Source organism: Capsicum annuum, chromosome 9 (genome assembly GCF_002878395.1).
Source record: "Capsicum annuum cultivar UCD-10X-F1 chromosome 9, UCD10Xv1.1, whole genome shotgun sequence".
NCBI classification, from domain to species: domain Eukaryota; kingdom Viridiplantae; phylum Streptophyta; class Magnoliopsida; order Solanales; family Solanaceae; genus Capsicum; species Capsicum annuum.
Window position 1 is genome coordinate 216085408 of NC_061119.1, and position 17236 is coordinate 216102643.

General features: G+C 35.3%; 2 protein-coding genes across 3 annotated transcripts; both read right to left on the minus strand.

Moving 5' to 3' along the window:
- Positions 1-293: 293 nt before the first annotated feature.
- LOC107840955 (mitochondrial carrier protein CoAc2) lies at positions 294-5948 on the minus strand. 2 transcript variants are annotated; one of them, XM_016684915.2, is made up of 7 exons: positions 5496-5948; positions 1883-1968; positions 1581-1788; positions 1365-1491; positions 1097-1281; positions 699-821; positions 294-610 (listed from the first exon to the last, which is right to left on the minus strand). In XM_016684915.2, exons 1-7 carry the CDS (start codon positions 5637-5639, stop codon positions 473-475), a joined length of 1011 nt encoding a protein of 336 aa, XP_016540401.2. In that variant the 5' UTR covers positions 5640-5948; the 3' UTR covers positions 294-472. The 2 variants fall into 2 exon arrangements, with proteins under 2 accessions (XP_016540401.2, XP_047252547.1); XM_047396591.1 differs by having other exon boundaries at positions 1883-1963; positions 5496-5635.
- A 4722-nt stretch (positions 5949-10670) lies between these two features.
- LOC107840954 (probable protein arginine N-methyltransferase 1.2) lies at positions 10671-16013 on the minus strand. Its single transcript, XM_016684914.2, has 9 exons — positions 15658-16013; positions 14520-14530; positions 14267-14422; positions 13946-14009; positions 13709-13851; positions 12065-12152; positions 11787-11902; positions 11535-11685; positions 10671-11124 (listed from the first exon to the last, which is right to left on the minus strand). Exons 1-9 carry the CDS (start codon positions 15902-15904, stop codon positions 10919-10921), a joined length of 1182 nt encoding a protein of 393 aa, XP_016540400.2. The 5' UTR covers positions 15905-16013; the 3' UTR covers positions 10671-10918.
- Positions 16014-17236: the final 1223 nt, after the last annotated feature.

A 17236-nucleotide genomic window follows, 5' to 3' on the forward strand; every position in this document is an offset into this window, starting at 1 on the left:
CAAGCATAATTGAATAGGCTAATCATTTTTGGCTTATAAGTCAAAAATTATAAGTTAAAGAATTATAATTCTTGACTTTTGATTTATTTTTTTCGTTTGAGCTTAAAATAAAGTCCTTGGAAGCACTTTTTTATCTTAATGAAACACTACAAAAATATTTAAAAATTATTTTAACATAAAAGTACATAAAATTAAGCTAAAAATAGATATTTTCACTACGAATTTGAATGTAGATTTTTCAAAATTATTATGATAAAATTTACATATATATATATATGTGTGTGTGTGTGTGTAAAAATCAACATAGTCAATTAAACTTGTCAAATCAATGTATAAGTTTACAAGTTGTTGATATACAGATGATTTATAGAACAACTTATTGTAAGGAAGAATTATGGCTATGTGAAAGAATGGAAATGTACAAACTTTTCTGAAATTGAACTTTGGCAATCTGTGAGCCTCAAGAAGATTGTTAAGAGTGCAGGGTGGATGGTTGACTATTTCTGCTACTAGTGACACCTTCTACACCAGCATCGTCGCGTGAAGGTACTCTCAGATACGCTTTCATCATATCGTAAACAGTGAACCCAATCGCAACAGATGGTACAACCTTATTTTGAAACAATAGTATAGTCGATCAGTAGTTAACATATACAAAAGTCGTAAGGATCACGGTCCATGTGCAGGGTGTTTCTTACCTTCAAATAGTTGAGGCTAAGCCCCGAAAATAGTTGTTTCCATCCATGTGTTTGCAAAATCATAACGAGAGTATCGACTGTTCCTTTCATTTCGTGGCTGGTAGATGCTGAGAGTCGTTGGACCTGAAACATTCGGGTACTCGGTCATTCTAACAGCAACATACAACAGAAATTACCACACCTAATAGTGTACCATAGACAAGATTCACCAAGTAATACAACGATACAACATTATGAAATGATACTAGTACTATAGCTATTAATATGGATAACAAAGTCCTCCTACCCACTAGCACTGGCGCACTCGCTCCTACTATCCTTCTACCCTAATCCATACCCTAATGTGCAAGTTTGTCACAAAAGAAATTAATTGAAGTGTGCAATCTTCAGTAAATTACCTGCATTTGCCGCCTAACAACGTCTAGAGGATAAGTGAAAGTTTGTCCTAGAAGTCCTGCAACAGATCCACATGCTAGTTTTATCGCGATATCATTCTTCTGCTCCTTAGGGACATGGCTCTTCATTTTCTCATAGAAGTAGAATTTCAGCCCGGCGTATGGAAAGATTCCATAAAGTGATGGAGCTGCGAATGCAACACGCACATTACCTAAGAAGACTTGCAACTAACAGTAAAAAACAAGCATCGCGAGGCAAAGCAGTTCATACCAACTCCACGGTATAGGCCCTTTATTCCGGCTTCCTTGTATGTTTTCGAAAAACAGTCCTTTATTCCTTTGTAAACTTGTTCATCGGTAACAAGCCGTTGTATATTTAACTTTTGGGATTCAACCACCTGGCTGATCATATGTGAATCGGTCTTCAATTGTTCATGGAACAGTAACGTGAATTCAACTCAAAAGACTCTGCTTTTACGTTACTCACCTGGTAAGCCAATTTAGTTCGAACTAAATCAAGCGGATAAGTAAAAAGTACAGCAGTCCCACCGGCAAATGATCCTGCTACGAGATCAAGAATCGGACCTTTATCCACCCCGGGAATTCCTTGTATAATCCAGCGGCGGTACTCTTCATAGGCCATGTAGTGCAGTGCTGCGTAAGGGACAATTCGAGCAACACTAGCGCCATTTCCCCTGAAGAGGAGCCCCACCAAAAATACATGTAAGCTTAAAGACTAATTCATTCGATCAGTTAACATCGATGAAAAAAAATTATTGCATTCTGCACCTGAAAAAACCAAGAGGTCCTTCTGTCTTGGCAATCTTCATAAAGGATCCTATTAGCCCCAAACTCCGATATTCAGCTTGTCTGGTCTAAGAAAAAGAAAATTAAATATAAGCAATTCAACTTTTTTCTACATTAACAAATTCTTACCATCGTATTCAATAGCACCAACGTATTGCTAACTAACAACTGTTGATCGGGAAAAAACAAAGGTATCTTTAATGCTTGTATGGGAAAAAGTAGAAAAGCACGCAAAAGATAGCAACGAAAAAGTAAAAGAACTTTTTGCTAGTACTACCACATCCAGCATTCAAATTTCGAGCCTTCCAGGGACAAATAGTGCCAGTCTCATAAGTAACATAATAGTTAATAGTCAGAACAATTTGCCCACAACAACATACCCAATGTAATCGTCTGGGAAGGGTAGAGTGTATGCGGACCTTACCCCCCACCCCCCACCTTGGAGGTAGAGAGACTGTTTAAGATAGATCCTTGCTCAACGAGTTTGCCCACGACAACAAAAAAACAAATGAACAACAGATGCCAGCGAAAGAATTTCGGAAAAGATGACAGTAGTCATGTCATAGCAATATGCCTTTTGAGGTCCTTCATGATTTTGACAATGCGAGAAGAATCTTTTTCATCCATAAGCTCCACTAGTAAAATGGATCATGGAATATTTCAAGCATCTGTTTCGGTGTTCTTTGTACTCTTACAAACCAAATTAAATACATTACGCCTACAATAGACCCTTGTGGTCCAGCCCTTCCCCGGACCCATGCATAGCGGGGGCTTAGTGCACCGGCTGCCGTTTTATGATGAATGGCAGTCAAACTAAAACTAGCTGGATTACGGGCATTTTACTAATAAATACAAATTAACTGAGAAAGCAAAGGGGTGTCCTAGCAACCATCAGAAAACACCTCTCTCGAGCAAGAAAGGGTACCATATTATAGATAGAGTGTTAGCGCTTTACTAATAACGGGTATAGGGATGACTTTTTTCAGCTTGATCAGAATCAATCCTATGAGCAAAATGCATACTCATAACTAAACAATGTGCCGTGAAATGTCAGGCACACAGATTTACACCACCTCAGGCACTTCATGGAAATGCAGAAGTTTTCTAACATAAATCACAGTACTTTACAACTGAGATTGGTGGATGCACTTATCAAATACACCAACTAAGCTCGAGAGATCATCATCGTCTTATTCAATGTTAGGAAACAATCAAAGACAACAATAAATGAAAATCATACAGGGTAAATTCTGACTCTCTCTCTCTCTTTCTCAAGAAAATCAACAACAACAATATACCTAGTGTAATCCCACAAGTGACGTCTGGGGAGGGTGGAGTGTATGCAGATCTTACCCTTACCTAGGGAGATAGAGAGGTGGTTTCCAATAGATGTAAAAGCATTAAAAAGTAGTTCGAAAACATAAATGTGAAGAAGCCAAGACTTCTCAAGAACATCAAAAAAGATCATACTTCTCAAGAACATCGACAAAGATTAAACTTTGAGAAAAATGCAATTAGTTCCATTCAAGTATTCTTTATATATATAACCGTGGTGTCCAGGCCAACTTTCCTGCACCTCGACCAAATCCATGGGATACCTGCCACCTCCCACCAGCGTCGGATATCAGGTAACTCTATCCACCAAGGACAGGACAGATGGGAGGAATCACCTAGTATATTTTGCCATTCAATTATTAATCATCCTCCACCATCAATGCGTCAACCCAAATTATCCCATTTAACATATGACACTTAAAAACCCAAATTCACTATAAATCATCATCACTTCCCCCCCCAAAAAGACCAAGAAAGAACTCACCCAGAAAAGAAAAGGTTAAAAACTCGCAACCTCACAAAGCACAATTCAACCAGAAACTCAACAGGAAAACCAATTTGTCCCATTTAACATGTGAAACTTAGAAACCAAATTCACGAGAACCCCATCGCCGCTTCCCAAGAAAATCCACGAAAAAAGCACCCGGAAAAGAAAAAGTTCAAAACTTTCAGCCCCAGAAAGCACAATTGAATCAGAACCTCAACAGAAGTACCTGAAACAAGATCTTGATACGCTCAAAGAGGGGCAACTGCAGACTTAGAAAAACTACCAGCTACACCTCCAGCTATAAGTTCTTAAGCAAACAAAGGCATTCCCTCTATAACCTCACGTCCTCACCCCAAAACTCATCCTCTCAAATGTTAATCATCCTCCACGATCAATGCAATAACAACAATAACAACATACCTAGTGTAATCCCACAAATAGGGTCTGGGGATGATAGAATGTATGCAGACCTTACCCCTACCTTGGGATGTAGAGAGGTTGTTTCCGACAGACTCTTAGCTCAAGAAAAAACAATATGATAGTCGAATTACAAGAAACAAGTGACAGTGACAGAACAGTACTACAACAAAACAATATGACAACGGATAGTAGCAAAACGGTAGCACAACAAAACAATATGATAGTCCAATTACAAGAAACAAGAGATTGTAATAGAACAGTTTACAACAACAACAACATACCCAGCTTATTCCCACAAAGTGGGGTTTGGGAGGGTAAAGTGTACGCAGTTCATACCACTACCTCAAACGAAGTAGAGAGACTGTTTCTGATAGACCCCCGGCTCAGGAGATAGTAACAGAACAATACTAACACAAAGCAATATGATAGTCGAATTACAAGAAACAACAGATAGTAATAGAACAGTACTATAACAAAGCAATATGATAGTCGAATTACAAGAAACAACATATAGTAACAGATACTACAACAAAACAATTTGCAACAACAACAACATACCAGTGTATTCCCACATAGTGGGGTCTGGGGAGGGTAAAATATACACAGTCCATACCACTACCTCCGAAGAGGTAGAGAGGCTGTATCCAATAGGCCCCCAGCTCAAGACAAACAAACAATAAAAAAAAACGTAGTAAAATATGAAACAAGATGAAATAACGGAAATAAGACACCCACAAGGTATTACTATACACTATCAAACCGTAAGCACACACCTCACCCAACCCTCCTAAGCTAGAAACTCCAACCTATGAACAAAGCCCTACGACTACTAGCAAGGCTACACCCACATGCACTAGCCCTCTAACTTAATTCGCAACCTCCATACCTTCCTATCTAGGATCATGTCCTCACTAAGCTCTAACTGCTCCACTTCACGTCTAATCACCTACCTCCAATATTTCTTCGGAGCACACACCTCACAATACAATATGATAATTGAATTACAAGAAACAACATATATAAGCACAACAGTACTACAAATATGATATTCGAATTACAAGAAACAACAGATAATAACATAAATGTTAGGACCAAAAAAAAAAACACCCAACAACAACAACAAATCCAGTATATTCCCACATCGTGGGGTCTGGGAGGGTAGAATGTAGCAGTCCATACAACTATCGCTAAAGAAGTAGAGAGGCTGTTTTCGATAGCTGAAGACAAAGGACAGTATACAAAAAAGAGAAAAAAAAAACACCCCAAACAAGAAAAAGACAAAAACTTTCAACCCAAGAAAGCAAAATAGAATCATCAACTCAACAGAAAAACAAACAAACAAACAAACAATACCTGAAACAAGATCTTGATACGTTCAAGAGGTGCAACAGCTGACTTAGCAAAACCACCAGCTACACCACCTGCTATTAATTCTTTAGCAAATAACGGCATCCCTTCTATAACCCCATCATAAAATTCATCTCTTTGTTTTGCCATTTGAAAAAAAAAAAAAAAAAAAAAAAAAAGAAACCCCTTATGAAAAAAAAAAACACAAAATTGAGAGAGGAGAGACAAATTGAGTCTCTCCTTCTCTCTACACAAATCTTGATGAACCCCCAAAGGTAAATTCAAGATTTTAATGGAGAGTTTAATTGTGTTAGGCTATATATGTAACTATGTTAAAACTGGCTTTGATTTTTGGTTGCCAAATTGAATGAAACTTCAATGCCTTTTTTGACAGTTGACAATTATTATATAGGAACAAATATAAGAAGAATAATTAGGAAAAACAACATAAATTTCTATATTTTGGAGTTGGCAGAAAATTTGGACAATTTATATAATTACGGAAATCTCAATTTTAAGTCTATCAAAATATAAAATTAACTTTTGGTACACTTTTTTTTATTTTGAATCTATCGAAATATATAATTAGCTCCCGATAGATCTAACGAAAATATATTTTTTTCTTTGTAAAATACATAATTAGCTTTTGATATAATTTTTTCGATTTTGAATCTGTCGAGATACATAATTAGCTCCCAATACATTTAATGAAGATAAATTTTTTCCTTTGTAAAGATACATAATTAGCTCTCGATAGATTTTTTTTTATTTTGGATCTATCGCGATACATAATTAGCTCCCGATATACTCAACGAAAATACCTTTTTTCTTTGTAAAGATACATAATTAGCTCTCGATAGATCTAAAATTTGGTGGTGGTGTTGCGTCAATTGGTGGTGGACAGTGGCGGCGCTGCGCTCAAGTATGATTTCCCGGCGATTGGAGCATCGGTTTTGGACGATTTTTGTTGGGGTGTGCTCGCTTTGAGGTGGCGCACCTGTTGGGATTGGTCCGCGACGCCAAAAGAGCTCCGGCGATGGTGGCAGGCAGTGGTGGATTCGCGATTTGACGACGAAGACGACACCAACTTGGTTGATTCAAGTTGAGTTGCTCATATGAATTTTTGGAAATGTGAACATATTCATTAATCAAAATCTGGTCCTTCTCCTCAATTAATCCGGATTCCCGTGCTTCCAAAAATGATATATATATTAAAGAATAATAATTAATTTTTTATATAAAAAAATAATATTACGTGAAAACTAGGTGGCATTACATGGCAGGTGTGTGTTACTCACTTTCCATTACGCATCTGGGCGTCAGCGTTTGTGTAATTATAGTAAATTAAGATGTATGTTTATGTTATTTTTTTCTAATTATAAACATGATTAGTATTTTAATTTTATTCTTGACAACAGGTCTCGAATTTAAGTTTTGTGTATGTGAAGAGGATAGGAGAAGGCATTAAAGAGAGATTAGACATATGATACAGTTTCAGCTTATCGAGACATGATCTTAAATAAGAGGCCGTGGAGGATATAGATTAGAACAAAAGGTTAGTATACAACAGTCTTATGATTCGTTAATATTAGTAGTCATAATATTGCTCTGATAGTTTCTTGTATTTCGATTTCTGTTAATTTTTTTTTTTGTATACCTAAATTATGATGTTATAGATTCTTGACGAGAGGTCTTGAATTTAAGTTGTGTATATGAACAATGGCGGAGCCAGAATTTTCATTGAGGGGGGTTCAGAAATAAATATATGGACTAGTCGAAGGGAGTTCAACATCTATTATATATATATAAACATATTTTGAACCATTTAAAAATAGTATAATTTTTTGACCAAGGAGGGTCGAATGAACCCCTGAATTCAATGTAGCTCTGTCACTGTATGTAAACTCAAACCTTGTTAGAAGGTAAAAAGAATATGATTTCTAATAGAAGGGCGTGAAGACATCGATTAGGATAGAAGATTATTAGATAACAGTACAACGTCTTAGTTGTTTATTCACATTAGTAGTTATATTATTTCTTCGGTAGTTTATTGTACTTCGATTTTTGTTAATCTCTGTTGTGATACTATTCGTTATTTTTTTGTACTTTTGTTAAAAAAAAAAATTTTAGACTGCTTTGTGATATCGGAAACAACCTCTCTATCTCACATTTGAGGTAGTGTCATGTGACCAGGAGGTCATGAGTTGAAGCCTTGGAAACAACCTCTGACAGAAATGCAAGGTAAGGTTGCGTACAATACGCCCTTGTGGTGGAGCCTTTTTCCGGACATTGCGTATAGCGGTAGTTTTAGTACACCAAACTACCCTTTAAGGTTAGAAAAGTTGTTTTCGATAGACGTTTAGCTTAAGAAAAAATAGTCATGTCAAAAAAAAATAAAAGAAGAAGAAGAAGAATAAACATTGTTATTTCTTATTATATATGAATTACCTATTTTTAAAAATAATTTAATATCCACGTTGCTAATAAATATTTTTATATGCCCATAAAATAATGTTTTAATATGAGTTTACTGAAATTGTGGTGTCTACACGTTGCACTAGTTTATGTGAAGTTTATTTTTTTTCTTTAAGAATTTAAGTGTGCACATTTATAATGAATTTTAATTTATAATAGCATGTTAATTTTAATTTGTACCAAAATCATAATCCATGATTATCAAGAGAATTATGGATTTCTAAGACCATTTCAAGCTAATGTACAATAAAAATTAAATTCACGAATAATTATTTATAAATGCTTAGTATATTTTAAAATAAAAGATCGGAATAAAAGTTAATGTGTTCTTGTAAACTCACAAATAATATTCTAAATTCGCCACGATGAACCTCCAATCAAATATTCTAATTATTTATGCGAATTTTATATAGGATTATTCTTTTATAATCCCTAATAATTGACCCATTATAGCAAAAAGAATCAAATGAAATTAAATTAGCTGATTTAGTTTAAATAAAAGCATAATTCTTTTTTTATGCTTTTTACCTATACTTCTTGATATATTCTTTTCCAAAATAGTACGTAACGTAAGTGGGAAAAAAGTATCTAAATATATTTCCAATTTTATAATAAGGTATGATGTAGGGGTGTGCATCGGTCGGTTCGATTTGATTTTATGTATTATCAGTTTGATTTATCGATTTTTGATTTCTAAATATGCTAAATCAATAACCAAACCAATAAGATATTTTTTTATTGGTTTTTGGTTTATCGGTTTTTAGTCCTTAATGGTTCGGTTTTCAATTTAACCGATAAGAAAATACTCATAAAATAGAAAAAATAGCAACTAATATGAAAAGAAACCGAATCTAAGTTACAATCAAAATCCTACATGATTTGTTTTAATTTACAAGAATCCTCAAGTCTGAACTAAATGTTAGTTAGGAGAAATTAAGAGAAATATACATTTACATATACATATACATATACATATACATATACATATACATATGACCAATGAAGAGATAAGCATCTAGTATCCCTCGAAACTCGAACTATGACCAAAGTTTTTACGACACACTCAAACTTTACAAGGGTCCTATTACCCCTCTGAACTCAATTTTAGCGTATTTTTGTCACCTATTTGTGCTGACGTGACACTTTTATTACATAAAATGAGCTCCACGTCAAAGGTGTCACGTCAACTAAAAGGGTTGACAAAAATACGCTAACATTTAGTTCAGAGGTAATTAGAGCTGTCAATACGGGTCGGCCCAGCCCATTCGGACTTGCCCACACGGGTTTTGAGTTTGACGGACCAGGCCGGGCTGACCAAGCCCACACCATTACTCTGTGGGCTGCGGGCCTCACGGGCCAGCCCACTTTTTAAAAAATAATATTTTATAATTTAATCTTAGAATGTTGATAAACATAAATATCACTAGACAATATTACATAGTGTTAATACTTGTTAATCAAGTCTCGAACACCCCAGAAAATACTCCTAATAGCGAAATTAAATAACTTTTGACATGATATCATTCGAACCAAAAATACTAATAAGCTATCTAAATAGTTGCATATATTTGACTTACGGAACGACCCATGGGCTAGCCCAACTCACATTGCTCAAGCCCCACAGGCCACGGGCTTATACAGGCTGGGCTAAAAAGCCATGTTCTTAAATGGGCTGCAAAAATTGAAACCCAATTCCATCAAATTACAGGCCGGCCCTAGCCCATATTGGCGCCTCTAGGGGGTAATAGGGACCCCGTGAAGTTGGAGTGTATCGTAACAAATTTGATCACAATATTAACGATCATTAGAAGAGGAAGCTCTTCGACGAAATTTGAACGAACGCATTGTCTCATGAATTATGCGGAATGATATAGATTTTCCCTCTGTTAATAATTGTGGTCAAATTTGCCTTTGAACTATGCGAATATCGAAATGAAATAAATTTGCCCTTATTTTAACTCTTAATTCTAATTTTGTATCCATGTTGTATATCAAAATTTGAACACACCAATTGATACAGAATGTGTATAATATATAGTATTAAGAAGTAGAAAAGATAATTAAGGACATGAATCCTAAATAGAAGGGTATAGAGATCGTAGATTAAGATAGCTGGTTCTTAAATAGAAGGGTGTAGAGGTTGTAGATTGAGATAGATGGTTAGTAGATAATTGCTCGATATTCCGTTACCGCTTTCTTGTGAGATATACTTGGTGATAGATTGAAGCACCGCGTCTATTTCTCCTTTCATGCCAATAGTGTTAGTATTTTTCTCGTAGTTTCTTATTCTTCAACTTCTATCACTACCAGTTGTTTGTTTCTTATGCTTCTATTATCACATTATTTTATTATTGTTACTGTTCCTTTTTCACTTTCGTATTTCGTTTTACCAAATCGCTTTGAAATTTTTCCTTGAGCTAAAAATCTACCGAAAATAGTTTCTACCTTCATAAGACAAGGGTAAGATCTATATGCACACTATCCTCCACAGAGTCCACCTGGATTTATCGTGTTGAGCCGGCATGACATTATTAACAGGGAATAATTACATCGAACATAGTACTTGAATGTGAGTTGGGGGCTATCAAAAACCTCTCTACTTCTTTGGAGGTAGTGGTATGAATTGCATACATTTTACCCTCCTGGAATACACCGGGTTTGTTGTTGCTGTTGTTGAACATAGTACTTGAATGAACTTGACCAGTGTATCAGAAACAAGGAATGTCAATTTATAACAAAAAAATTATGGGTTACAATTGCCTCTTTGGCCTCAAATGAATTGCCGGACGACAAAGGCCTATTGTAATTGAGCAAGATAGAAGGAAAATAGTCCACAGTTTGTGGGGGAAAAGGAAACAGAATACATTAACATTGGTTGCCTAATGTTGTATCAGCTCCAGCATACCCGAAAGGCGGACTAAACAAGAATTCGTCAGCCATTTTCAACGTTACCATCATCGCATCCGGTAATACTGAGTTCTTGAGACACGGCAGTGCCGACCATTCACGGAGTATTTGAGCATTATATCGACATCTCGAGGATTTTTCTTGTTAGGAGCTACAGTCATGCTTCCCACTACAGCTTCCCCTTGGCAAACAGTTAGCACATCTTCCAGGTAAAGAACTGTTTGCTTCCAATGTGTGCCTCGAGATTTTGGACCTGCGTATAATTATTTTTGCGTGGTCAGAAACAATGAATTTACATGGAACTTATCGTTGGGGTCCTATTCTCAATTCCAGGGAAAAAAAATGAAAGAAAAAAAGAGCGCCCTTCATATTCTAGTGCGTAGATCTGGTCTTTGCATGAACGTACATACTAGGAGGAGAAGATGGCTCAATCTACTGTAATCATCGGGTGCAGGTTTATAACTTCCGCAAAAACCCAAGATACGTATAAACAAAAAATTAAAAAAGAGAACTATTTAAGCGACCAATCTAAGCACCTCAGCCCCCTCGAAGAAGGAAAATGATTTAGCAGAAACGAATAATATATGAAAAGAACTCCAAGAAAGGAAGATAAGCGTATGGACAATGTCATAACTAAAAGCATGCAAGGACAAAAGTACGAACCGGTTGAGAAGCCCAGCAACTTGTGACATTTCGTGAAAGAGACATCAAAGTATGCTACAAGGGCATGGATGTAATCATCACGTTCTGCAACGAGCTTAAATGGTGCTGTGAAGGAAGCATCTCCAGAAGTCATCTTAGAAATGTCCATTGTCTGATAGAAGGATCCGTTATCAGCGACGGAAACAGGCAAGATTATACATTTCGCAACTATTTCAGTAAATCTCAACCCAACTATAAACTTGACATGATTACCTTTAGTAACTGGCAGTTTGTAGCAATCTGATTCTGATCTACTGTGTCAACAATAGGTTCCATCATAGCTTGCTTCCGGATGCAGCTCATGTCGAAACCGTACACACTATTCCAAACTGCAGTAGAACATGGGATGGAATATAAGCTGACTAGTTGAGCAAACTAGGGTAAAATATTTGATGCCGCTAGAAAAATTACATTCAAAGTACATCGTAAACAGAAAATGCCACAGCAAATCAAAATCCATCAAGTATATACCGAAAGAGGAATAAACCTACATTCGATCTTATCTTCTTTGTAGTCAGCATCTTCAATAGCTGTCAAATAGAGCGAGGCTTTATCCGGCAGAACAAGACCGTCCTTTACCTGTAACGGGAAAGAAAGAGGACAGGATTAGGAAAAAGTTCTTTGATATCCATCAACCAAATACGAAAACCACCAAGACAAGTGCGCACATCCAGGAAGCGAGGCGAGGCATTTGGCATAATTTTTACCGAGCTAATCTTAACAAACCTGCAATATGTCCCGAAAACAACGATATGAAAGTCCTCAGGCAAGCGAGACAGTAATTACAAGTACTCATTCTCATTGTCTAGAGAAGCCATTATTTCATTTTCGTCTTCCCAATAGCTGACTTTTATGATAATCACAATTAGCACACTTCATAGTTCAACACTCTTTTCAGTGTTCAATATAGTGTAATAGGAAATGAATAACTACAAAAGCCCTCTATTAATATCCGCTAAACACAAATACATTCATCTAAGCAAATACGAAAGTCAATCACATACTATTTACATTTGCTTTCATCGACTAGTTCCCTTTTCCGGATGAGATGAAGGGGTCTAAGGTAGCAGGGAGGAGGATCAGCAAGAAGGTTTGATCAATGCAAGTGAAAGTGATGATAGCTGAAATATGTATCACTTGTGGGAACAAAATGTCAGGGCGAAATCTAGATTAGCATTCAATGTTAGAATGTAATCATGCCTTTTTTGAACCCTTGACCAAGCTTCAACAAAAAGCATGGTCTAATTAATGTAGAAGAGGTTGCGAACGTCACAGTATCATAGCTTGGAAAAGGACAGGGGCCCTCTTCCTTGTTCCACACATTTCATTACTACCAACACTTCCTCCTGCTCAGACCTTTTACTTTGAGACATCATTTCCATTTCCCTGTTAAATCATCAAACCCACAACATATAGTTGACCCATCAAGCATAACACAAGACTTACATGCTGCGTATGTAGGGCAAAGGTTGTATTTCATTGTTGCTCAAAACAGGAAAAAACATCAAAATGCAGACCAAAATGTCAGGAAAAAAAACTTAAAAACATTCTCATCAACATGTAAGATATTTGATAAGTCAAATTAGCTTCTCAATCTGAAGAACAAGCTAAGCCACCAAGCAGGAAAACCAAGAAAGAATTCAAAAGTGGTTAGGAATAAAACGAAGCCCATGCATGGAGAAGATAAATTTGAAATATGGCATCTTTCAGGATGAGTATCCGTAGGTTGTACTGGCTCGGCTCATTACCGTAACAAATGGAAAACAGACAGTTGGGAAAAATATTTCATAGGGAGCTTTTTTGAGTTATTAGTTCAATCTGCAGTCATTTTTAGTTTGTACTACATTCGGGTTAACTCATTAAAACACTATGCTAAGAGTTCTCGGCCCCCTTTACGGCATCCTTCAGTGACTGCATACATTTTCTTTATGGAGAAGTATCTACACAATTTCTCTTCATCCAGAAATGCACTTAAAACCTATTCTCTATGCATCCATGCTTTCTCTTCATCAATAAAACTACTCAAAATACCTAATCTCTATATATATTCATGCATACACAGCCTCCTTGCTCGCACAGAAAACCGATTCTGAAGAGTTGTTATCATCATTAATCAATTGTCACAAGTAACTTACCAGCCACTTGTCACGAGCATACAAGACTGTATCTAACATGTTCTCGTACAGAAGAAAGTATCCCATCCACTCGGAGATTATTATATCCACTTGTGGTACGGGTAGGTCAATCTCCTCCACCTTTCCCTTGATAACCGTTATAACTGAGATAAAAAGAGAAGAGACTCGGAAAAGTGAGATCAGCACAAACACACGAACACCTGTCACAAAGTACATGAGTGATAACATCATTCTCACCATTGGAAAATCCATTTTGTTTTACAATTTCTTGTGCCATGTCAGCCATACTGGAGCATTCAATCTGAAAATTAAATTGTAAAGGATCAGCCATATTTGATGATATTGCAAAGATAACCGCCAGTTCGACATAGCTTTCCAATCCATTTATATTCCAAAGTCATTGGCAAAATCTTCACAAGAACCACAATGTCAAGCATCATACTGTGTGCAAACCAAAACAGCCACCACGAGATGGCAATCATGGACCAATCATGAAAGAACAAAAGACTACATAAATGGAAATATTATACGAGAAAATGGAAAAAGCAGAATGCATACCGCGTAAACATGTTTGGCACCAACTTTTGCACAAAAAAGTGACAGGATTCCTGTCCCAGCTCCCACATCAAGGACCACCTTATCCTTGAAAAGAAAGGAATTCTTATAGATTACATTTTGGTAAGTCTTAGTTCTTACCACATCCTTCAACATCTCCTGTACCACGGAAAAATTAACAATTAGAACAATGCAAAACTGAATCAACAAAAGATACCAAACAGGAACAACAATACGAAGAAAGATGGATGCTTACTTCGTGAATACCTGCAAAAGCATCAACAAAACAAAGGTGGATAATTAGCTTCTACAAGTAACCTCAGACCAAGTAAGATGCATAAAATATGTTAGCAGGCTATGTTGCTTACACTCTCCAAAAATGTTGTTCTACCTGTGTCGGATCCTCAAAAATGCATTATTTTTGGAGGATCCTACACACACAGACCGTGACATATTTGAAGAGTACGAGCAACATAGTTAGCAGGTTATAAATTTGAAGGTCAAACAAGTACTATAGGTCTACAGGCTCCCACACGCACATAAGGACCCCATAAAGACCCCCACGGACACCCATGGACCGAAAAAAACACCACTCAACTCAGATTTTGCAATAACCGGTAAAATAACGCCACCATTCCAACAAATTTTTTAAAAAAGAGGCTATTTTTCAACCTTAAAGAAGCTCAATTTAAGTAAATTTTACCTTGAAATAACAACAGTTCAAGCTTCCCACGTTTTCTGCTTAAAGAAGCTCAATTTAAGTAAATTTACCGTAAATTAACTCAGTTCAAACTTCCCACTGATTAAAAATGAGATTTTTCACCTTAAATCAGCTCAATTTAAGCAAATTTCACCATACAAAAAAAATCAGCTCAATAGACCCTACCCTGGTGGTCTGGCCCTTTCCAGTACCCTGTTCATGACAGAAACTTTAGTTCACCGAGCTGCCCTTTTTTACACAAACAAAATTCAATAAAAACAACTCAGTTCAAGCTACCCACATAATTTTTCAGCTTAAATCAGCTCAATTTAAGCAAATTTGACCATACAAAAAGAAAAGTCTCTTCAAGCTTCCAATGAAAAAAAAGAAATGTACTTTCTGATTAAAGATGCTCAATTTAACCAAAATTCAGTTCACCAAAATCAAATAGACCCTTGTGGTCCGGCCTTTCCACGAACCCCACAGATAACAGTAACTTTAGTTCACCGAGCTACCCTTTTTTACACAAGAAAAATCAAATACTCCCTCCATCCCAATCCCAATTTATGTGTATGCTTTTCAAGTTTATCTTTTAACCGTAATTTTTTCACATATCTTTTACATAGTTTGAATCGTACGCAATTTCCAAATACATAAATCAAGATTTCATGATCAAATTTAAACTGTCACTTACCAAAATGAGAGTAGGAGTCGAAATAATAGTCCGCACTAGTCTTATCACCACCAACCATGGAATCACCATCCACGGCAGCTGAGGCGGAGGCGGAGGCGGAGGGGGCGGGATCAGACATAGAAGTGTCTTCGTCCAAATCAAGATTTGAACTTTCGGTAACAGTTTCATCATTATTATCACAGACCTCGTATTGAAATTTGGCTTTCGATGGTTTATTATCGTTGCTATTTGTGCTTATAGAATCCATTTTTTGATGGGTTTTTTTGGAACTATGTAAATGTTAGAGAAAGAAAGATTTTAGGGTTTAAGAACAAATGGGTGGCTCAGTATTAGGGTTTATGAAAGAGCAAATATATAAACGTGTGGAACTCTTTTTGGGCTTTTATAAAGGGAAAGGGTCAAATTTTGTAGAATTGGCAAAGTATACTTAAAAGGACTAAATTTACTCTTATATCATACTTTAGAGTTATGAAATTTTTTACAGAATCCGTTGCATTTTTCACCTAACGTATGATCTTTTTTGTGATTTGCACCCTATTTTATTTTATTTTATGATTTGTACCCTAACCTTCTATCTTTCTTGCAAAATAATGAATCTTAGTAGTCGTTTGGTCATGAAAATTAAAATTTTTTATAGTTGGAGTTGGAGTTGAAATTAGAGTTGGAGTTGTATTTGGCCATATCTTTTTTGAAAAAAATCTTTTGGACTTTTGAAAAAAAAAATTTAATATGATTTTATGCCCCAACTTTTACAAACTATCAAAATCATCCAACTAAAATTTACCTACTAATGAAAAAAGAACACAACTAGCCACTTTTATAAAAATAATTATATATACATGGTTATGTTTAGTGAATTTCAATTATGACATATATAATATTTACATTAATAGCCATTTTCATATTTGAAAATTTTAAATATAGATGTTATATTAATAGATCACTGCTTCCTATTTTTTAGGTAACAATTATTATCTTTCAAACAAATTTATTTTTTTAGAAATTTATTTAGTTTATTTCCTTTATTTTTCGTTCCTAAAAAATAGGAAATGATGAGTTGTTATTAAAATTTAGAGTACCGCTAATTTATTTCTTTAATTTTCTTATACATGAAAGATTTTATTGTGTGTGAATAAATTATTTCTATGTAAAACATACTTTGCATATTTATGGTATATTATATAATATATAAATATGCTTAGTATGTTTCTATATACTTTATATATTTATATATGTGTATATGGTATATACATGATATAAACTTCATATATAACATACTTTGCATATTTTATATTATAAATATGCTTAGTATGTTTCTTAATACTTTGTATATTTATATATGTGTGTATATGGTATATATATGGTATAAACTTCATATATAACATACTTTGTATATTTATGTTATAAATATGCTTAGTATGTTTCTTAATACTTTGTGTATTTATATATGTGTGTATATGATATATACATGGTATAAACTTTATATATAACATATTTTGTATATTTCTGTTATAAATATAACACTTTATATATTTATGGGTATAAATTTAATACTTTGTGTATAAAGATACCAAGTATT